This window comes from Macaca fascicularis, chromosome 9 (genome assembly GCF_037993035.2).
Source record: "Macaca fascicularis isolate 582-1 chromosome 9, T2T-MFA8v1.1".
Taxonomy (NCBI): Eukaryota; Metazoa; Chordata; class Mammalia; order Primates; family Cercopithecidae; genus Macaca; species Macaca fascicularis.
This window is the reverse complement of record NC_088383.1, coordinates 12,464,689-12,488,816: the sequence shown is the minus strand read 5'-3', so window position 1 is coordinate 12,488,816 and position 24,128 is coordinate 12,464,689. Positions and strand designations below refer to the sequence as shown.

The following is a 24,128-nucleotide window of genomic DNA, read 5'->3' as shown; positions in this document are numbered from 1 at the left end:
TTCTCTTTAAAGCTATGGGTTAGAAAGGTCAGACCTAGAGTGAAAATATCTTCCCAGTTCCTCCCCTTATCCCAGTCTCCCACTCCTACTTTTAAGCACTGAGCCATAAATTAATTCTTTTTTAAAACTGAAATGCATTGTATGTTTGTATCATGAATGTGGCCCAGAAGTTAGGACGTCAGGTGAAAATGAAAACTTCTCCTATGGGTTATTCTTATTCATGTTCAGAGATAGTGGTCGTTGTACAGGCAGTGGGTAGTAGAGTGCTATCTTTTCCCTCTGACTTTAGAAACTGACTTCCCCTGGCATTGCCTTGGTACCTGGAGCAGCACTGGTTTGATTTTGTTCTCACACATTGGTAGCATTCAGGTGTTAAACTTTAAACAATAAAATATAAAAAGATTATAGTCAGCGACTAATAGATATTCATTAACATTTATATTAAGTTGTGGGGCATTTGGAGTCACAATGTCTTTTTAAAAATACAGTTGCCTGTTTTAGATGTTAAACGAATGGAATAGAAATGGAATTTATAGAATGCATTAGTAAAGGTTTGGACACTGTACAGTAAAGCACCGTGATCTCTTCACTGGTAAACCTTGTTATATTCTAGTACTTGCAAGGTAAGGGAGAATATATTTGCTTGATTTTAACTTGAGAGAAATTTGTAAAAGCTAACATGTATATATGTATTAAGTTTTTATGTAAATTATAATTGTTGGTCTTGTGTGTTTTCCTTTGGTAACAATTATACATTATTGTCTTTCTATGATATGTGATGTAGGTGATGTGTGAAGTGTTCAGGATTAGAAGAGGAGGAACCAGCTATTACCAGTGTTGGAAGAGCATTGCAAACTATTTACTTTTGACAATTATGGTGCAGCAGAGATTGAATTTAATTTTCAAACCTGCTTAACTTTGTTGTTTTAACTAACATAACAGCAATTTACATGCTAAGTGGTTAATTCAGGCCATTATAATATGACTACTAGAATGTATTTTGTTGGCATGCTTTATTATAAAAAATATTTCTGCTGATAGATGTGACCTAGAAGCTATGTAAAGCAGGTTGCCTTACTGCTAATGGGAAACCTTTACTGCTGTTACAGTGTCTCCTCTGGATAAGAAAAGGCGCTTCTCCATTGCCATTATCTTATCCGGGTTTCCATACATGGGGGCAATGGGGCCATTGTGGTTTTTTAAAAAATCAGTCTTAATGAGACCTTGTATAGAAACTTTGTACCTATAGGTATGTTATATACATCTATACATGGGGGTCTTTGCACAGAACAGAAGAAAAACTCTACTTCTACTATCTGGGTATCCAAACTGACTTTGTTAAAAGGAATTTGATTCTCACATGATTCCTTAGCAGTATCTCTGTGCTTAAAAACAAAAGCTACCTAAAAATGTTTGATTTGTATTATAAAAATGGAGTTACTACTCTTTTCCCCACAGTGTGATGTAAAAATTGTTAGACACCAGACATTTTATTCTAACTGAAAAGATACGCTTTTCTAGCTCAGTGCTGGCTGCATTCTGATGAAATATAACAATGTCTAGATCTACAGTTTTCCTTCATTATTTTTTTCTTTCGTTAGTGTGTATCTCTTCTCAGCAGATGAAATTCTTACATATACTCCTTTTATTTTTTCAGTAGTATCAATTCTTTATTTTTAAATATTATTTCTGAAAATGTATTTAAAAATATCACTGATTTATTTTTGAACAATTTGAGAGTAGGTTGCATGTATCAAACTTCTTTTCCCGTATGTACTTCAGAGTGTGGTTCCGAAAAACAACGCCATTCTCTTGCATAACCACGGTAAAATAATCACATAAATGAATTAGACTTGTCTAATATATGATCTTTATTCCAGTGCCGACAGTTTCCCCAATGATGTGCTTTACAGCATTTTGCTCCTCCAATACAGGATTCAGCTAGTGTTATTCACACATTGCCTTTAGTCATCCAGTCTCTTTAATCTCCTCTAATCTGGAATAGTTCCTCAGATCTTATTTACCTTTTGTGATATGGATGTTTTTGAAGACAACAGACCAGTTGTTTTATAGACTGTTCCTCAGATGATGGATGATGGAGGGTTCCTGTAATGGGATCTGACCTAACAGGTGTGACTGGTTAGGGGACATTCTGTTAGGAAGCCTGCCTTGAAGAGAAAGGAAGACTGCTTGGTGATCTCTAGATTTCCTTCACGTTTAGCTGTTTAGTAGAAAATTCCCCATTTCTACTTGAATTGAAATAGGATTCAAATCTCTTGCATAAGTACAGAATTTATTGTTCTGCTTTACTAGTTTCTATTTTACTTTTATTACAAAGGCTTGAGAAAAAAATGACCATGAAATATTTTCTAGAATATGAGATGGCCGTGAAATGAGACAGCCTTTGCCTTTTATGGAGAGATCCCTTTTTAGCAGAATTCCTGTTCTGAATTATCTGATAAAATCTCAAGATGCTACTGAACAAATGCAATGAGGGTATAAAGTATAGCAGTATTGAATTTAATTGTTTTATAATAATAAAACAGCTATAGCTATTCATATATAAATCGAGATTGCTTCACTAAAGATTAGCTGTTCTCATAACCTGGTGCCTCTTTTGTCCTGATAAATTTTCTTCAGCCAAAAATAGAATAAATGAACATTTCAGGACTCTGATTCTCATTAGGCTGTAGAGATTTATGGGTCATATTAGATTTTAATATGAAATGTCAGAATACTTATCATCTTATAGTTATGACTTAAAAGTTTAATAATTGCAAGGTATAGTGAAAGCTAGAAGATTAACTTGGAATATTGCAAAGGATAGGAAATTCAAAGTTAGACAACTTTGAGACACATGATACTATAAATTAATTTCTTAAAATATTTTAGGGGTCATGGTGTTTGAATCTTTGATTTTAAAACACGTTTTAAGGAAGAGAATTGTAATTTTGAATAAATAATAATTGTTTTAGTTTTAGTATAAACAGATACTTAATGAGCCCCTACGTATGTACTGCTTCTGTGGTGGTCTTTGATGATACAGCCAAGAACAAGACAGACAGGGCCCTCGGCCTTGTATAGCATAGAACTGGTGGGGAAGCCAGACATTCAGCAAGTAGTACATTCTTAGTAATACCAAAAGGGACATCCAAGGAGTCTTTGCTCCTACAGGAGCAAGGGAATCTGTCCTCACAGGGAGATTGGGAGGAACACTTTAAGGAAATGTTCCAGCTGAGACCTAGTGAAGAGGAAGAGGAGAGTGTTCTGAACAGAAAGAACAACGTATGTGAAGACCCAGCATTGAGAGATTGAGACTGACATTAAGAAATTAGGGAAAGCTTGGTATTGGGAGAACAGGTGGGTTAGAGGGGATTTTAAGTTTAGTTTAGGTAAGCACTCCCCTCTTGCCTCTATTTATACTTTTGTCTAATTTCATTTAAACTAATGAGTTTTCTTCATTTTCCACAACCCCCTTTTCTTGTTGTTAACCACAACATTAAAATAAATATATTTTGAAAATGGGGGAAAAAGATTACTGGTAACCTCACTATGTTAAAGAAGCCATTTGCATTTCTGCTTATGATCTAGTATTGTTTAGTTTTTTTTATATAATCACATTCATAGTGTATATGCAATTTTATGTTTGGATTTCTAACATTGAATTGTATTTAAAACAGATTTCTGTAATTGTTTTCATGGTTAGAATTCACAATTATATTCCTTAAGGGTAATGATGCATCATAACTTATTTAACCATTTCCTTTTTTTTTTGTTTTTTGGTCATTTAAGATGGCTCAGTTTTTAAAAATGTTTATAGAATGAGTGTCACTGATGAATTTGCCGTTTTTTCATTAAACTGGAATTAATTCTATAGGCTAGATTTATAATGTAGAACTTTTTATGCCTAATTATTTTGCCTTTCTAGAAAAGATTGCACCCATTTACAATTACTCTGGTAATGGTATACAAGGATATCAGTTTCACCATAACTAGCCTAGTAGGCTCAAAATGACATCACATAGTTGCTATCTGTTGTATTATTTGATTTCTAGACAGGATAACTTAAAAAATTATGGTAAAATATACATACCATTTACCATCTTAGCCATTTTTAAGTGTGTAGTTCAGTAGTGTTAAGTACATTCATATTGTTGTGCAACCTTGAATCTCTTCACCTCCTTTCATTTTGAAAAACTGGAGGCTGTGTACCCATTAAACTAAATGCTCTTATTTCTTCCTCTTCCCGGCCTCTTACTACTCTAGGTACCTCATATAAGTGGAATAATTCAGTGTTTGTATTTTTGTAACTGGTTTATTTAACTCAGCACAATGTCTTCAAGGTTCATCCATGTTGTAGCATGTGTCAGAATCGCCTTTTTAAGGCTGAGTAATATTCCCTTGTATGTCTAGACCACGTTTTGTTTATCCATTCTTCTGTCAGTGGACATTTGGGTTGCTTCCACCTTTTGGCTGTTGTGAAATATGCTGCTGTGAACAGAGGTGTACAAATACGTCTTCGGAACCCTGCTTTCAATTCTTCTGGGTCTATACCAAGAAGTGGAATTGCTGGATCATATGGTAACTCTTTTTGTAATTTTGCAAGAAACTGCCATACTGTTTTCCATAGCGGTTGCACCAGCTTACATTGTGCAAGGATTCCATTTTCTCCACATCCTCCTAGCCCTTATTATTTTCTGTTTCATTGATAGTAGCCATCCTAGTGAGGTGGTATTTCCTCGTTAGACAGGGTAACGTTTTCATAGACTCACTGTTTACATTTTCTCCTTCATCATATCATTCTAAAACAGTCTTTTCTTCCAAAATGATTATTGAAAAATCACAGATTTTAACTTTGAATGCTTCTTTTGCACCTTCCAAAAATTTTGTTATGAAGCAGTGTAGCTTTTATATATTTATTGGAGTTTCATATGGTTTTTTGTTTGTTTGTTTCTTTGATTTTTTGAGACGGGGTCTTGCTGTGTCATCCAGGCTGGAGTGCAGTGGCACAGTCTTGGCTCACTACAGCCTCTGCCTCCCAGGCTCAAACGATTCTTCCACCTCAGCCTCTCGTGTAGCTGGGACTACAGGTGTGTTCCACCACGCTCGGCCAATTTTTGTCTTTTTTTGTAGAGGCGGGGTTTCACCGTGTTGGCCAGGCTGGTCTTGAACTCCTGGACTCAAGTGATCTGCCCACATCGGCCTCCCAGAGTGCTGGGATTACAGTTTGTGAGCTGCTGTGCCCGGCCTCATATGGTTTTATTTTGAGACATGGACCATTTTGTAATGGTCAAAGGAGAGATAATGTATAGTATACCAAAAAAGCAGAAGTAGTAAAAGATTTCAGAAAGGGAGGAAGAATGGAGAATAATAAGTACCAAAGATGAGTTTTGCCTAAGGTACTATTCTGTCAAGGACACTGTTGGCAGCCTTCCATCGCTGTTGTAATTAATGTGTCATGTTGATTACAGATTTCATACTGGGGGAAGTCTCTACAAAAATCTCTTTGAATGTTAGAGGGACGTCTGTGTTTAAATACTCAAGTGCTTCTGTGAATTCTTTGACAATATGTTTGTCTTTATATTTACGTGTTTTATATGTATGTGCACATATGAACCTTTTATCTTAAATGTGATGTTATGTTGAATTAACGTTTATTCCAAGGCTATACACATAGAGCTAAATGTGTTTTTTTGGAGACAGGGTCTTGCTCTGTCACCCAGGCAGGAGTGCAGGGGCGTGGTCTTGGCTCACTGAAATTCCTCCTGGGCTCAAGCGGTGATGCTCCCACCTCAGCCTCCTGAGTAGCTGGGACTACAGGCACCCGCCACCACACTTGGCTGATTTTTGTATTTTTAGTAGTTTTTGGGGTTTTGCCATGTTGGCCAGGCTGGTCTTAAACTCCTGACCTCAGGGGATCTGCCCGCTTCAGCCTCCCAAAGTACTGGGATTACAGGCGTGAGTCACTGTGCCTGGCCAATAATGAATTTTTTAAAACTAATAATGTTATTTGATAGCTTTGTTGGAATCTAGAGTAGGTCCAAATTAGTTGAATGCTCTGTTTTCTTGAATTTTTGATTTTGAAAATGAAGTCATATTTAAATTTCCATATTATGACTAAACCTCTTTTCCATATTTCTGTGTCCATTTGCACGTGGCTTTGCAAAGTTAAAAGAAAAGTCAGTTCTACACAACGGGAGACTTCCTTAAAAATTGAAAATGTAACGTGTAAATTAGAATATGTTCAGTTATAGTATATTACGTATGGCTTTTAATTAACACTGTTTTTCCATGTAAGGGCACAACTCTCCTGTCATCCTTTACTTGCAAGAGTCACCTCAGTTGTAATTTAATCATTAATTTTGTAATTATTTATTTAATGCCAGTTTCTCTTTGTAGAATGGAAGGAGGTTGATTACCCCTGTAGAACAGCAATTGGCATGGTACCTCTTACATACTAGATACATAAGAAATCTTGTATGAATGAACAGGATTTTATTGCCTTTAGAATACACTTTGTATAGTCAGTAGATTAAGAGTTTCCCAATGTTGTGAAGATGAATTGGAATAATATATTTTTATTTCTCATGTTTGTGAAAGCTTTGTACATGTTTATGATAGTGTCCACTGAGCTAGAGAGTTGACAGGTTTCTTGTCTGCTGTTTATAAGCAAAATGAATTATCATTTGATAAAGTATTTTTAAAGACTGATTTTCAATGAATTGCTAATTCTATTAATACAAATACTTCTGTTCATAAACAATTACTATCATATAATCTGCTTTGAAATTATATGAGAGGAGGATAATGTTGTCATCCACAAACACATATTCTGTGGCTCTTTCCACATCTGCCAATTTCAAGTTGTCAATGAGTTTTTATTTTTTGTAATAATGTGCTGTGTTTTATATTGTAGAAGTTTGTAGAGGTTGATTTTCTACATTCTAGAATGAAGTGACTATATTTTTCCTCCTTTAAAACTTAAGTAGAGGCTGGGCGCGGTGGCTCACACCTGTAATTCCAGCACTTTGGGAGACTGAGGCGGGCGGATCACCTGAGGTCCGGAGTTCGAGACTAACCTGGCCAACGTGGCAAAACCCTGTCTCTATTAAAAATACAAAAATTGTCTGGGCGTGGTGGCTCCTGCCTGTAATCCCACCACTTTGGGAGGTCGAGGCAGGCGGATCACTTGAGGTCAGGAGTTGGAGAACAACATGGTCAACATGGTGAAACCGTGTCTCTACCAAAAATACAAAAATTAACTGGGCATGGTGGCGGGCACCTGTAATTCCAGCTACTCAGGAGGCAGGACAGTTGCTTGAACCCGGGAGGTGGAGGTTGCAGTGAGCCGAGATCGCACCACTGCACTCCAGCTTGGGAGACAAGAGCGAAACTCCATCTCAAAAACAACAACAACAACAGCAACCACCACCAAAAATTAGCGGGGCATGGTGGCGGGCTAATCCCATCTACTGAGGAAGCTGAGGCAGGGAAAGTTGCTTGAACCTGGGAAGCGGAAGTTGCATGAGCTGAGATCGAGCCACCCCACGAAGCCTGGGCGACAGAGTGAGACTCTGTCTCAAAAAAACACAAAACAAAACAAAACAAAAAAACCCAAAAGCAAACCAAACTTAAGTAGAATGACAAATAAATGAAGGAAGTTGATTTCTTAACCCAAAAAAGAGAGAAGAGTTAGAAATGGTTTATAGTTTAATATTCTACAGTCTTTTTATATTTTCAGGCCAGTGGACATCTTGAATATTTACAGATTATGTTTGTCACAATAAAATTCTCTCTCACTTTTTTTTCATCTCATTTATCTACATGTTCTGAAAAGGATGACAGTAGTTCAATTCTGAAATGTATTTCCAGGAAAGCAAAAAAAGTTTTCTGAAAAGTGGGTTAAAAAAAGTCTGAATCATTGCCAAGAATGAAAAGATGCTGGGTTGTTATTCGTATGATCAAAAGAATTTGTAGGCTTAGAGCACAGTCCAAATATTCTTCTCTGTGTTTTTTGCATAAAAATGATGTTGATGACACATATGAAAGTGTGAAAACATGTTAGTTCCAAAAAATATGCATAATAGTACCTCATTTTTGTAAAATCAGTAACAAAAAAGTACAAAGTAAGTCTAAAAGATTGTCAGTAGTGCTTATCTCTGTATGTGGGACCTAAGACAGATTTTTATTTTCTTTTGGCTTAGTTTTAGATTCTTGTTTTTCTATACTGAACATGCATTATTATTATAATAATAAGAAAAACTATTAAAGATGTGTTTGACAAAAAGAAGAAAATAGAGACCTATTAGTTTGTAATTCTTTAAGAGACTAGGGTGTTGGTGTGAATTACTTATAACATTATTTGCTCTGAATAGCAGTATAATTTTGCTTTAGAATTATACCAGTTCTCTTGTACTTTTTCTATTTAGGGCCAAACAAGATTTTGATATTTTTCCTTTGTGTGCCTCCCCCATCCATCCATCCATCCATCCATCTTCTATCCGTTTGTCATTCATCCATTCATCCCTCCATCGATCCATCCATCCAACAAGAGTGAAATCATGATATTTTATACCTTTCATGTTTACGTAGTCATTTATAGTTAGCTTTTCCTATGTCATTCTTCTAGAACGGTGGTTCTGAACCATGGCTGAAGGATCATTTAGGGGAGCTTTTAAACTTTGTGGTGCCCAGGCTGCACCCTAGGACAATGCAGTCACAGTCCCTGTGGATGGGTTCAGCCATCAGTCCTCTTTGAAACTCCCCAGGTGATTTCACTGCAGATTGACAATCATTTGTCTAGAGTCCAGTTTTTTTAATGCCATCTAGTATTCCATGGTGTACACTCACTGAAACTTTATTAAGTTCTTATTGTCAGACTTTTCGATTATTTCCCCCCCCTTTTTTTTTTGCAATTACAAACAATACACATTGCAAACATCCTTGTAACTAAATTTGTGTGCATGACTATATTTGTTAATATAAAATTCCTGTCATAATATTACTGTTCAGATAGTATGCAAAAGGTTAAGGCTTTTGATTCTTCTGCCACAATGGATATCATGATTTTGATTTGTCTAATTTGGAAATTTTTAGAAATTCTATTGTTTAACTATTGATATACCCAAATATTTATTAAATAACAACTAATGAGTCTAAAGCTATAATAGGAAAGCTTCAGATGTTACTCAAGACAAGGTCACTATCCATGAGGAACATGTCTGGGGCAGGGTTTGTCAACTCATCACTACTGACTTTTGGGACTAGATAATTCTTGTGGAGGTTGTTCTATAAATTGTAGGATGTTAACCAGCGTCTTTGGCTTCTATGCACTAGATGCCATAGTACTCCACCTCCTGTTGTGACAATCAAAAATGTCTTTAGACATTGCCGCCTCCCCAACCCCCACTGGTGGTTTGTAGTCTGCAAACTACAGCCTATGGGTCATATTTGGACACGCATTCACATGTGTATTGTCTGTGTGTATTGTACAGTAGCAGAGTTGAGTAGTTACAACAGTGACCACATGATGGCTTACAAAATAGAAAACATTTACTATCTAGCTTTTATAGAAAATGTTTGCAGACCATAGATCCACTCTATCTCCCCCATGAGGGACATGGTCTGGGGCAGGAAAGTAACTTGTAAATAGCTACAATTAATTGGGATAAGGGTTCTGATAGATTTAGGTATGTATAGGGTGTTGTAGGTATGGGAAGAGAGGGAACAGCTAATTAATGCCCTGAGAAGATTGGGAAGACCTCTCTAAGGAGATAACAAAAATTAGGTCTTGAAAATCTGAGTAGAGAAAATGGGGAAGTTCCTGTAGGCAGGGGGCATGGAATATACAAAGGCAATGGTGTTGTATTCAGGGAATGGAGGAAAGTGTCATGCGCCCACTGCGTGTAATTGAAGTAGTACTGGCAAGAAACTTCAGGAATCGTATCTGCAGTGGTAGATGGGGACTAAATTATAAATGAGGCCACACTCTGTGCTAAGGAATTTAGACTTATCTGTGTGCAAATGGAAAGCCATTAATGTTTTTAGACAGGGGAGTGATTATCAATTTGTGAGTTGAAAGATTTTTTCATATGGTATTCTGATGTTACATTCCCTGATTCCTGATGCTCTGTTGAAACCTGCCCTGCCAACTCAAAATTGGTTTTAGCGCTACTTTGCCACTTAGCACATTCTTCTTGGTTGTGAGCGTCTTAAGTCTCTAATTCTCAGTGCCTACCTAGCACATAGTAAATATTCAATGAATGCTTGTCGAATGAATGTAAATATTACTTACAGGATCTTCAAACTCTTTTTCCCCCTGCACCCAGCGTTGTGCCGGTAAATGTTTAACAACCAGCTGCTGGGGAATGTGGGAGGGAGAAAACCGTGATTGTAGTGTTTGCTAATTTCTGTGGTATAAAAACACCCACCACAGCCAATTTTAAAACTTCAAGCTACCAGTGAGATGGTACAAACGAGATGTAGCTCATCACTGCATGTATCTAGCAAGTACCTAGTAAAATGAGATGAAGTGATCCCTTGCATTTTTAAGTTGAAATAGAAAGGTTTTTATTGTAAGTTTTAAATTCTGTAGTTACAAAGGATGATATTTTCATATATTGTAAGTATTGACATTTAAAAATAATATTCTCAAATCACTCTTCTAAATCAGGAATGGAAGGGGGTTTCCCTAACCTGATGAAGGGTATCTATATCTGCATTCTTTAAAAATGCTAAAAATGTTTTTTTTTTTTTTTAGAGATAAGTCTCACTCTGTTGCCCAGGCTAGAACTGGAGTGCAGTGGTGCAATCATAGCTCATTGCAGACTCAAACTCCTGGGCTCAAGGCATCCTTCCGCCTTAGCCTCTTGAGTGGCCTGATAGAGTATCTATAAAAGGCTTAAAGCAAGCATCATCTTAAATTGGAAAATGTTGAAAGCATCCCTTTAAAGTTAAAAAAGTAGAAAAGTATGCTGGTTAGAACCACTTCTATTAAATATTGTATTGATGGTCTTAGCCAGTGCAGTAAAACAAGAAAAATGAATTAGAAGTATAAGGATTGGAAGGAGGAAATGAAGTGTTCATTTCAGATGAGGTTGGGTATGGTGGCTCATGCTTATAATCCCAGCACTTTGGGAGGCTAAGGTGGGTGGATTGCTTGAGCTCAGGAGTTTGAGACCAGCCTCAGCAACATAGTGAAACCCTGTCTTTACTAAAAATACAAAGATTAGGTGTGGTGGCAAGGCACCTGTAATCCCAGCTACTCGAGAGGCTGAGGCAGGAGAATTGCTTGAACCCAGGAGGCAGAGGTTGCAGTGAGCTGAGATCGTGCCATTGCACTCCAGCTTGACTGACAGAGGGAGACTCTGTCCCCCCGCAAAACAAACAAACAAAAAAACAACTAATGTACAGAAGTTAGTTGCATGCTTATGTATCAGCAGTGAAAAGTAATTAAGAGACTCCGTTTTCAGTAGTATCAGAAAAAATAGAAATAAATCTAATGAAAGATATGTAAGAATTCTAAGTTGGGCGTGGTGGTTTACGCCTGTAATCCCAGCACTTTGGGAGGCCGAGGTGGGTGGATCACGAGGTCAGGAGATCGAGACCATCCTGACTAACATGGTGAAACCCCGTCTCTACTAAAAATACAAAAAAATCAGCCTGGCATGGTGGCAGGCGCCGGTAGTCCCAGCTATTTGGGAGGCTGAGGCAGGAGAAGGGTGTGAACCCGGGAGGCGGAGCTTGCAGTGAGCTGAGATCGCGCCACTGTACTCCAGCCTGGGTGACAGAGCGAGACTTCATCTCAAAAAGAAAACAAACAAAAAAGAATGCTAAGGGAAAATCATATAGTTTTAAAAAAGGATATTAGGAGGACCTAGAAATAGAGAAATATACCATGTTTTTGTACAGGAAAACTTTGTATCAGAAAAATATCATTTCTCCCTAGTTAACATATAGACCAATGAAATTCAAATTGTATCGCAGTCAGGCTTACCAGGGAACTTATTAGATGATTTTAAATTTTATATGGAAAGAATTTTATATGGAAAGGTAAAGAGCCAAAAGTAGTTAGGACATTTCCAAATAATATCAGAGAGGGAGGATTTTTTTTCTGTCAGATATCAGGACTTATTATGAAGTTACAGTCGAATTAACCAGTGGGATGTAGCACTTGTGTTACTCTATTTGGGCTGCTCTAACGAAATATCATAAGCTGGATAGCTTACAAACAATAGAAATTTATTTTTTACAGTTCTGGAGGCTGGGAAGTCCAAGATCAAGGCACTGGCAGATTTAATGTCTGTTGGGGGCCTGCTTTCTAGTTCATAGATGGCACCTTCTGGCTTCTCCTCACGTGGTGGAAAGGCAGGGCAGCTCTCTGGGATTATGTCTTGTAAGGGCACTAAGCCCATTAATGAAAGCTGTGCCCCTATGATTTAATCAATTCTCAAAGGCCCTGCTTCGTGATACCATTACCTTGGGGGTTAGGATTTTGGGGGAACTTAGACATTCAGATCATGGCATGGAGGAAATTGACCAATGGGATATGTTGAAGTGAGAAGAGCCACCTATGTTGTCCCACAGCTCCACCGTGCCTCTTTTGGATTGATACATTCCATAGAGTGAGTGAGTCAGGATCTAATTTTTTATTTTGAAATAATTTCCGACTTAGGAAAATGTTGCAAGAATAGCATAGACAATTCTCATATTCTTTTACCTGGATTTCCCCAGTGTTAACATTTTATGACATTTGTTTTCTCATCCTGTGTTAATAGTATTGCCTTTTTTTTTTTCTGAAGTGTTAGTGAGTTGAAGTATTTACCCTTAACTATTTTAGAGTATATATCCTAAAATCCAAAATGTTCTGTTACATAACTACAGTGCGGTGGTCATAGTCAGGAAATTAACTGATAAATCTATAGACTATGTTCATATTTCACCACTTCTCCCAAAATGTCCCATATTTCCCCTCAACCCTTTTTGGCCACTATGTAATCTGGGATCCTGTGTTGCATTTTGTTATCCTGACTCGACTGTCCTCTAACCTGTAACATTTCCTCAGTCTGTCTTTGTCTTCTATGACTTTGGCATTTTAAAGAGTTCAGCTCAGTTATATATATCAGAGTATGTGATCAAATATTTTTACTAATGTAATGTGTGATGAAAAATGAGGAAAGAAACAAGAAAAAGCTATTGATTGCTTAGCAGAAGCTAAGCATTGACGGTAGTGAACCAGTGTGTTCAAAGAGATTGCTATGTGATTTTCATTTTCAAAACCAGTGATAATACCAGTGAGATAAGGAAGATGATGATTGAAATTTATGAGACATGAATTTAGATATGCTTCTCTTCCCTGACCAGGTATGGAGGAAATAGTTGTCCTGCACACCTCCTTCCTTGCAGAACGAGAGAGACTGGGAGAGAGGAAAGCTAGTGGAAAGTTACCTGTCAAACAGTACCTTCCGAAGGTCTTCTCCAGAAGAGAGGAAGTAATTTCTCAAGAGCTGGAAACGTGATTGGAAAACAAAGGCAGCAGATACTTAACACTTACTACGTGTCCCAAACTGCCCTAGGAAATGGGATGAGGCACAGAAAGAATTGGGGAAACTTGAATTGAGGAGTTAGATTTTCACCTTTATTTGTTTAAATTTACATCTTCAGAGGGATTCATTCAGGATCACAGTTTTGGCTTGAGGTTTAAAACTTGGTCTTTGACCCATCTGAACTCTTACTTCGATTTAGGTTGTGAGTACAAACATGTTCTTTAAAGATGATAGGGAATTAGGAGAGTGGTTCTTTTTTGTCCTCCCTTTCCAAGTATTTCACTGTCGTGGCTTGGAGCACTGATTTCTGAACCTAACACCCATATGGAGCATACATTATGGGTGATATATATGTATATGTTGTAGCACGTTGTGTCTGAAGAGCTGAAAACTTCACCTTGAATTTTAAAACTAGGCATTTGTACAGAGGGCACTTGCTGGAGAGAAAGCAGAAGGCTGAGTTTTGGATCAGTTTTCTTGTAACCTTGGTTGATTCACTGTGCTCAGTTGTCCAGCTGAAAAATGGGAAAATAACAAATAAGCCTTTAACTGTCTGAAGGCAAAGGAACTGCCTCTGACTTACTCTGGGATCTAATATTTTATGGTATGTTAAAAATGTAAAAATAATTCATGGGAAGGAAAGAAAAATAGGAGAGGAAAATTGGCAGTACAGTAAGAGGAACAAATTGCTGGTGGAGAATCAGTTTAATAAACATAGCATTTAGCCACGTTCACCTGAATATCATTTTTCTCAGTTAACTCTGTAGGTTTACTTTGAGAAGGGCTGCTATGGGATAAATAGAACATATAATGAAGGTATTAAATATTAATTCATCATTTGTTAAAACTTGGCTGTTAAAAATCATATGGAAGGATTAGTGATTATACTTGTTTTGAAATTATCTGGTCCATGCCGCTTGATGTTGAGACCATTGAATTTACAGACTCTTATGGGAATTTCTAGTATGCATGTGAATTTAGACTTCTATTCATGGACTGGGATGTCAGAGGTGTATATGTGAGGAGGAGGATAAGGAATTTATAGGATATTTTTGAGGCACCATATCTTTTATGCAAATCTGGGAGCTTAGAGTTAGCAAGATAGATTTTATTTTTATCCACATTTTATTTTCTGTTTCAAATATAAGGTTTTTGAGAAATTGGAAAAAAGTATTAAGGCTTTCGACAGTGCAGGGTATTTTGGTTGACTACTTAAAAACTTGCACATAGCATCTGTGATGCACTGTGTGAGAATTTATAGCAGAGCACTTTATTTTTTCTGTCATGGCTTTTGTGAGAAAATGTTTTCACTTTGCTTAGTGATTTACGGAAGATTACCCACATTTTGTTTTGTTTTGTTTATAACTAGTTAAGGCTGTGCATAGTAATACATTTTGGACTTTAAGGATGGGGCTTTCACATGTGCTGAAATCACTTTGAATCCATCATTTCAAGAAGATACAGCCTATCCTTTCGTTGTTTCTTATTAACTGCTTCAGAGCCTTCGTGGATAGCTAGGCAAAGCATTCATTTCTCTGAAGTTCAACTGTGTTCGTGCTTGAGCTTTCTGAAAGCAGAAATGAGCTTTTGGTGATGAAACCTGTTGGATTTCTAGAGGAAGCAGCTGGAGTCTTTGGCTTGTTAACTAGCAATGATTCAAGTCTTGCAGATTGTAAAGGAGCTGGTGACACCATCAAGGCAAAAAGCAGCCACAGTGAAGGAAGGTAGGATCATTAGCAGAATGAACAATCAAGCACTTTCAAGGCACTCAGATTTTGCTAAGTATGGACCTAAGGATGTGCTATAAAAAGGGGTTTTGAGTTTCTGTGTATGCTTTTGCATTTCTGATATATTATGGTATCTGAAAAGGATCAGGTAATGGCATAATTGTTAACATGCCTCATTATTACTGTTTTTGAACAAAAATTAGGGGCATATTATTACAGGGAGTAAGGAGAGGTTATTGCATTGCTGCTGTAATAGTACTTTTCACGTTGTAAAGATCCTCTTGCATTATGTATTTTGGAGGTTGAAGAATAATTTTTGTAATCCTCATTTCTTTTAATTTTAAAATATAAATATTCATAGCAGATATCAGAAGAGAACAAGCTAGGATTCTGCCTATGGCAGAACATAAGAACTACATGATTTTTATTTGTGTGAATAGCTGATAATATAATAGTTATAAATATGAATTTAGCCAGTGAATAGTAGATTTTATTGCCTTTTTTAGTAAATAATTCTGCTTGTGATTATATGCTTAATCAATGTTATTTATATTAAAAACAGTCTTATGTTCATAGCGTGTGTCTAGAATGTGCTGAAATACATTTTTGAAAACATTTTAAAATTGCATGTCTAACATATATCTTAAATGAGCTAATGTAGATACATCTTTAAAGATAGACTTGTATATTTTACTTTTTAAGCATTTAAAATAGTACATTTCTAAAATGATAATTAGGAATTGATTTTCAAAAATCACAGGCCATCAACTCAGTTGATTATATTGGCAGTTTCACTAAATTATGGTTTAAAATCAGTTGGTAAATTGATATATCAGCCTTTTCACATGTAAGCATTCACATGTATTAAGCATTCTATCTTTATATGATTTGAAGAGTGTACATATAACTCAGATGATATAAAATGTAGATTATTTTATATTTTTTCTTTAATGTGATATAATCTGTTTTAAAGTAAAGCTTATGAGATTCCATAAGTCTTATGTAAAATGATTTAGCATGATAGTATGAATTGTGATACATAAAATAGTCAACCATATAAAGAATATTAGAGCTGAAAGAAATCTTAGCATCTCGTCTTTTTTTTTTTTTTTCATTTTGTGGAAGAATGTGGTATTTAATGATTGAACAGATATGCATCTCAAAAAGAGAGACTGCTGTCATTTACCTTTAAAAATGTGGCAGTATTATTTAGGATACTTTACAGTTATTTACCTCTTGCTTTCTACTTTATTTCTGCTCCCTTTCTGAAATAGAAAACTACATTCCCATCTCTCAGTAGCAGGTTAGGTATCTAAAGACAATACTGCTTTTACTATTTCAGGAGAATATCAATTAGTTAATTTAATCCCATCTGTTTGAAAATGTCAGATTTATGTAGTTTGACCTTTACAGTCAGAATTTTTTATTGGAAATTTTTCTTAGTTTTTGTTTTCATTCACAATCACAGTTACTTGGAATATACCTAGGGAAAAGAATAATAATTTTTGTGCCTTTTCAAATGCACATATATAGATATATCTCATATATTACAGGAAACATGAGATATAAAAAATACTACCAAAAGATACTTATATATTAAATAAGATACTTATATCTTATATTAAAGTAGTAGTAGCAGTATATTAAAATAGTAGAATGGCTTTTGTTCTCAGACTTTTGTTTAAAATTTTTCAGACATAATTTTTTTTTGTGACAAGCAGGAAGTATATACATACATTTTTTTCTTAGAAGCTTTTTCAAACCTCTTCTTATAGTGTTCTTAATCATTAACCAATTTACTATTTTATCCTTTTGCAGAATATTGTTACATTTTACCAATTTTTCATATTGACAGACTCCTTGAAAAAAACAAAGCCGTTCAGACAAATATAAAACACTGACTCCTAAGAAGAGAGTTTTTTTTTTTAATCAGTTCTTTAAAATATAATATGAATTTGGATGGATGTAGAGAGAATGTGGCATTTCTAAGTATTGTATTCATATTAATATTATAAATAGTATGAAATTTATTTGTGAAGAGAAAATTATCTTAGAAGTATCAAAATTTGGGATAAAATTACGATAAATGGTTTGAGAGAAGTTTTTATCAAATAGTTTTCCTTGGTATGAGATAGAAACAAACTTATGCTAAGTAAGAGTCAAGGATATGGTTAAAAATTATTTTGGGGGCCAGGTGCGGTGGCTCATACCTGTAATCCCAGCACTTTGGGAGGCTAAGGTGGGCAGATCACCTGAGGTCGGGAGTTCGAGACCAGCCTGACCAACATGAAGAAACCATGTCTCTACTAAAAAAAATACAAAATTAGCCAGGTGTGGTGGTGCATGCCTGTAATCCCAGCTACTTGGGAGGCTGAGGCAGGAGAATCGCTTGAACCCGGGAGGCAGAGGTTGCCATGAGCTGAGATTGCACCATTGTATTTCAGCCTGGGCAACAAGAGTGAAACTTTGTCTCAAAAAAAAAAAAAAAATATATATATATATATATATTTTGGGGAGGGAGGGAAATTATAAAAATGAATGGAAGAATAGATGAATGGTGTAACATGCGTTTGTTAAGACAGTCTTGTCTAATAAGTGTTTGTGTAGTTAGGCAACATAGTCTAGTGGGTTAGTGTGTTTTGACATGAGGCTGTCATGGGCAGAGTTAAGAGAATGTAACCTGGTGGACCAGGGAAAAGGATGGGATGAGTGATAACTATGCAAATTGGAAAAACAAACTTTCACAGTTTTCCCTTCAAATGTCCTCATTGGCCTGCATCTCTAGGGCCAAGCTTCACTAGATTGGCAAGGTGAGACACCATTGAGCCAACTGAAAAGTAAAGCCACACCATCTCCTCAGATGTGTATAAGGTGTAAGTGTAAGCCTAAGAGCTGTGTGTTACTGAAGATCCTGGTTTTCTCCTTTAAAAGCCTCATGTTTATTTGAATTAAAAAACTTTTGAAAAACAGTGCATGTTTCTCTATCTTGTTAAACAGAAGTGTGCTAAATATGATTGAATTTTTCTTAATAATTCAAATTCTTAATTTTGTACTTTTTGTAGGTTAGAGAACCTGATGACCAAGGTTATTAAAATTAATTCTAAAGTAAGAGTAGATTTTGAATAAGGGCCTTGAAGGGTCTCTCTTGTTATTAAGACATACGAGCTTTGGTATCTGTCCTGACCTTTTCATTCCCATGTTCATTCCTTCATACTTTTCCTTTAGATTATGACAGCCTCCCCATTCATTTTATTCAATAAACACATATTGAATACTTGCCACATCTTAGATGCAAGGGTGTAGAGATGTATCCTCACGGAGCTCAGATGCAAGTGGTCAGAGACGAAAGTCAGTGATTACAGTGTTATGACAGGCGTTGTAATAGACAAGGTTATGGAACCTCGAGCGGGGAGGTCCTTAACTGACCCTCTTAACTTTCCCTCATTTGGTGATGAGAGGACTGAAGGAATTAAATTGTTCGATGAGGTGACTGATGCTGTCAGTTGAGCCAAGTCTGAAGGCATGCATAAAGGCTAGCTAATGTAGGGAAAAAGAGAGTTTGTGTGAGCATCCTGAAGGAAGAGTCACGAAGGTAAGAGAGGGCACAAAGTGTTGGGAAACTGCAAATTGTTATGTACGGCAAGAAAATAGGTGAAGGAGGTGCGCAAACGTGAAGAATCCTCTTACGGTGATGGGGGAGGATGCATGAAGAAGCCTGATCATTTAACTCTGTGTGCCACCCTTCTACTGCTGTGTGAAATGGCTTTCTGAAACAATTTGCCATAAAACCTAGAATTTGGGCTTAACCTATGCGATATTTCTGGCTGTATCACTAAATCTCTCCACGCACCCTCTGTGCCAGCTACATCAGAATACTTGCTGCTTCCCAAATGTGCTGCTCCATCTGGATGGCGAGTTTTTCCCTCCTTCTCCAGCAGTCACACTCCTTATCAGATCAGCCTTCAGGTTCCAGTACCACACCTGCCAAAAAGCATGTTCCCTGACTTGTTCTCCCCTCACTTCTCTAGGTTAGATTGAATCATTTCTTTCTTTATATTCTCTTAGCATTTTGCTTTTGCTTCTATTACTACACTTTAAAAATTCTATACATGAAGATTATATTTATTAAATTGACCAATAAATATTAATTGCAATACATTTGTTGGTTTGACTTACTGAACATTTCTACTTCCATTCTGTTTTTTTAGTTGTGTTTTAGATGGTTAAGATTGTTATAATATGGTCTTAGATAAGCGAAATATTATAACTAGTAACTTAAGCAATGGACAGATAAATACATAAATGAACCCTTTCAGATTATTTTGTAGATATTGCAGATATATCAGATATTTTGTAGATGGATAATCGTTTTCAGTTGTATTTAAAATGTACTCATTTTGCTATATATGTTGACAATTTAAGCTTATGAAACTAAAGTTATAACATCTAATTTATTTAGTTGTAGGTTTGTAGTTCTTTGTGATTTACAAAGTTTTCATGCCCTTGACCAAAAAAGAAGATACCATGACAAGAATTATTGAATGAGAACTTGAGAAGTGGCTGCTTGAGACAGTGTTCATTGTCCACCCAATCTCCATTCTCTCGTTTAGAGTGCTAGTGCCCTCAGTTAAAAAACAAACCAGCAAATGAACTCTCTTTCTTAAGATGTAAGCAAAAGCCTGCTGAGGATTTCTGGAAAGGTTTTACCTTCTGAGACAGTTGTCACCTCTGCTTTTCTGTTACATCCTTCTTTCTACCTGGAATGTGAGTGCAGTTCGTGGAGTTATAGCAGCCATGATGTGACCATAAGGACAAAAGCAATATGGGGTAGAAGAAATAGAGAAGGCTAGTCTTTTGTGACACCAGTGACACTAAGGAACATTTGTACCAACCCTTAGTTACCTTTAGACTTTTTTGGCCTGTTACTTGTAGTCAAACTGATCCTCTCTAGTATGGCATCTAATGTGGTAAAGAATAAGACTAGAAGTAAAAGCGTGTCATTTAAATATATAACTTAAACACTGTTACAAAGTACTTTGTTCTGTGCTGGGATTCGGCAGTCTTATTTAGAAGTAGCATATATCCTAAGGTGAAACATGGATGTGGCTATTAGAATGTGGTGAGAGGGATATTGATTTGGGAGCTGGAAGACCTGCGATCTAGTTTTACTACCATATGACTTTAGGTAGGTCAGTGAATGTCTTTGTGTCATGGTGTTTACTATCTGTTATGTGATTAGATGTTCTCTAAGATCTTACAGAGCATTGACATTCATATTCTAATTAGTTTCTTGAAGCCATTTTTGTTTTTTATGGTAACCTCTTGAATTACAATGTCAATTCAAAATGCCTACCTATGTTTACTCTTTGCATACAAGTGCGCACACACACACACAACTACCCCCCGACACACACATTGATACATCAGGTAACAGTAGTCTTAGAAAGTTGTGCATTCGGCTTAGTTATGACTGGCTTTTAGAGATTTTCACATGTGACCACTAGGCTGATCCACAGTTACGTGAGTGATTTAATGAAGAGGAAAGGCAGCAAGAGGTGGTCAGCTAATAGCGTGGGCGTTAATCAGAGGTCTCGATCCTGGATTTGCTCACTCATTTGCTGTGTAACCTTGAGCAAGTTATGGAACTTCCCTGTGCACTAGATTCTTTATCTCAAAAGTAGAGATAATAATAGTGTGTATTTCCCCAGGTGTTATAAGGGCTGTGTGAGATCATGTGTATGAGGGACTCACACAATGCCTGCCACACTGTAAGGAATAGAGGTAAGGAATAGAGGTAAGCTGCTGTTGATGTTTTTGTTATTTTTATTATTGTTGTTATTCTGTTGCTGATGTTGCTCTTCTGACCTCTTAGATGGCTAATAATTTGTTTGTAGGTGTTTATGTCTGGAACAGAATACAGGGCTCTGTGGATAGCAGTCTGCTTCAATATAGTGATGTTTGTTAATTTTTATAACAGTGTTCCCTCATTTGTACTTGGAAAACTATAAGCAGTGTATTTATTCCTTAAATTTAGATATGTCATATTTGAAGTCAAAATTGTGTGTGTGTTGTGGGTAGGGTTAATAAAAGTTTTGTCAGGACTTTGTTTTAGTGAGGAGATATATTTAGTACAGATTGTAATTAGTTTAATAATGTTTTAAAGAAAACTGAGTCCATTTTATTTAGCTCGTTGGCCCAGTGTACCATTGTCTTAACTATGGAAAGGAGTTTTTGAAGTAAGTTGGTAAATTTTACAGTCAGTTGTTACTTGAAACTTGAAATGACCTTGAAAGGTTTTCTCTGAATTGTTTAAACCATTAAATTTGTAAACATATACAATTGTTTGTCAATTAAAAATAAAATGAAATTTAAAGAATAAAATTGACTGCAATGGACTATTTAAGCACCATTCCTTCCCCTCCTCCATTTTTAAATTTTTGAGACAAGGTCAGGCTCTGTCAGCCAGGCTGGAGTACAGTGGTGAGATCATAGCTCACTGCAGCCTTGAACTCCTGGGCTCAAGTGATTCTCCTGCCTTGGCCTCCCAAGTAGCTGGGACTACAGGCATGCGCCATCGTGCCTGGCTAACTTTTTTTTATATTTGGTAGAGATGAAGTCTTACTGTGTTGCCCAGGCTGGTCTCAAATGCCTGAGTTCAAGCAGTCCTCCTGCCTTGGCCTCCCAAAGTTTTGGGATTACAGGCGTGAGCCACTGTGCCCCGCACCATTCCTCTCTTGCTTGTCACTGAGCCTCTTAGTAAAGCAGGACCGTATATTAGGTAAGAATATGGTCTGAACTCTCCAGCATGGTGGCCAGTAGCCACATGTGGTTGAATAATTAAAATTAAGTAAAATAAAAAATTTAGTTCCTCATTCTAGCCACATATTAAGTGCTCCATAGCCACATTGCAGCAAGCTGTATCGGACAGTATTGGATAGATTGTGTAACCAGATTGCCTGAGTTCAGCTCTCGAATCCACTACTTACTAGTCTTATGACCTTGAGCAACTTAGTTTCTCTGTGCCTCAGTTTCCTCATATGTAAAATTGGATTAATAACCTCAGACAAAAGTTCTCATAAGTTTGTGAATGTGGATTAAAGGAGGCAGCGTTTGTAAAGTGCTTAGAATGGCCCCCATTTAAGCACATGGTAAATATGTGGTGTTTGGTAAATAAACAAATGTGCGTGGTGTTCAGATTTATTATGCTCTGTAGGAGTACTGATTTTTTTTTGTCCTTTCTGTATCTTTTATTGCCCTTTGAGAAACTATTTATATATGCCAACCTGCTGAATGCATTTTTCATGTTTCTCTTTTACCACAATTTAGACTCATGTTTCTGCCACACACTCTAGCTTAAAAATGTATTATGAGTGCTCACTGCTTTCAGGGTGAAGCACAGCCTACTTCATCAGGCATCTCGAAGAGTACAGCCTGCCCTTCCCAGCTCATTTTCACAGCCATCCGGCTCTAGCCCTGTGTTTTGTTCTTTCATTAATCACTGCTTTTGTTGTTAAAAATATTTAATGGTGATGACCATCTCTTCCAATGGCATGTAAACTCTCCTGGCATGTGGAGCGCTATTATCTGTGCATATGATAAATGCTCAACATATGCTGGTTGAAGAAAAGAATCTTCAATATTTGAATTGCAATCAGTATTGCTATTAATATCAAAACTACATTTGTTCAAGTAATCTCTGAAGTAAAGGGAATCCAAAACCCATTCTGCCATCTGTGATGTCAGCATCAGAAATGTGCTACTCTTTACCAGCCTCTCCACTTCTGTGCATATTGGCCTCAATGGTGAGGGGCTGGATAGTAGCTCTGATCACTGCAGTTTGCTACCCTACACCATGGTGACGTGTAAATCACCATTGCAGATGCTTTCTGGATGATACATTCTCTTTTTTTTTTTTTTGAGATGAAGTCTTGCTCTGTCGTCCAGGCTGGAGTACAGTGGCATGATCTCGGCTCACTGCAAGTTCTGCCTCCTGGGTTGATGCCATTCTCCTGTCTCAGGCTCCCAAGTAACTGGGACTACAGGCACTGGCCACCAAGCCCGGCTAATTTTTCTGTATATTTAATAGAGATGGGGTTTCACCATGTTAGCCAGGATGATGTCGATCTCCTGACCTCGTGATCTGCCCGCCTCGGCCTCCCAAAGTACTGGGATTACAGGCGTGAGCCACCGCACCTGTCCTGGATGATACATTCTTAAAGAATGCTGATTTTATCTTGGTTTCTTGCTTCTTTAAATTATCTCCCATGTTCTTTGATTTGCTCCATGTTGCTTTTTTCTGCGGTCTTCCTGGGTATACTCAAGTGCATATCGCATATGTTTAACAAAGGAAAAATAGTGTTAAAAGAAAAAATACCACCTAATATAAGAAGCAAAACATAGTTTTTATGTTTCTGTGATAATGACATCCAGGTATGATTTAGGTTATTTTTCACTTTAAATGGGCTATTAACTTCACGTGAGAAAAAAAACTGTAGAAACGTTAACTCCTGTAGAATGATGTCTATTTGTGGTGTAGTAAGATCATACTGCTTCTCTACTTGTTACTGTGAGTTGCTTGATAAACAGCAGTACAAGTGGCAAATCTGTAATTAGTCAGTATCAAGAGCTGCATTTTGGATTGCATGTACTATCCCAAATATATGTTGTGCAAGTTACCTTGTATCATGGTAATGGAGAAAAGAGTGGATACTATAAAATCAGCAATATGAATCAAATTTACATGTGGTCCTGCAGTGTAATTGAAGGTACTCAGTCTTCTCAGACACTGATGCAATATCTTGTGTTGCTTTCTCATATTTTTTAGAAGTATCGTAGGGGATAGCTGGGAACTGGTAGA

General features: G+C 36.8%; 1 protein-coding gene across 4 annotated transcripts in view; it reads left to right on the top strand.

The window, feature by feature from the left end:
- Positions 1 to 24,128, top strand: part of USP6NL (USP6 N-terminal like) — a 154,706-nt gene that overhangs the window by 20,894 nt on the left and 109,684 nt on the right. For 2 of the 4 annotated variants that reach the window (XM_045399541.3, XM_045399539.3), the window contains exon 1: positions 15,042 to 15,268. The exons of the other annotated variants lie outside the window; for them this stretch is intronic. In XM_045399541.3, coding sequence (XP_045255476.2) covers positions 15,196 to 15,268 — 73 coding nt within the window. In that variant the 5' untranslated portion in view covers positions 15,042 to 15,195. Of the gene's footprint in view, positions 1 to 15,041; positions 15,269 to 24,128 lie in introns of those variants that run through there. 4 annotated transcript variants of the gene reach the window in all.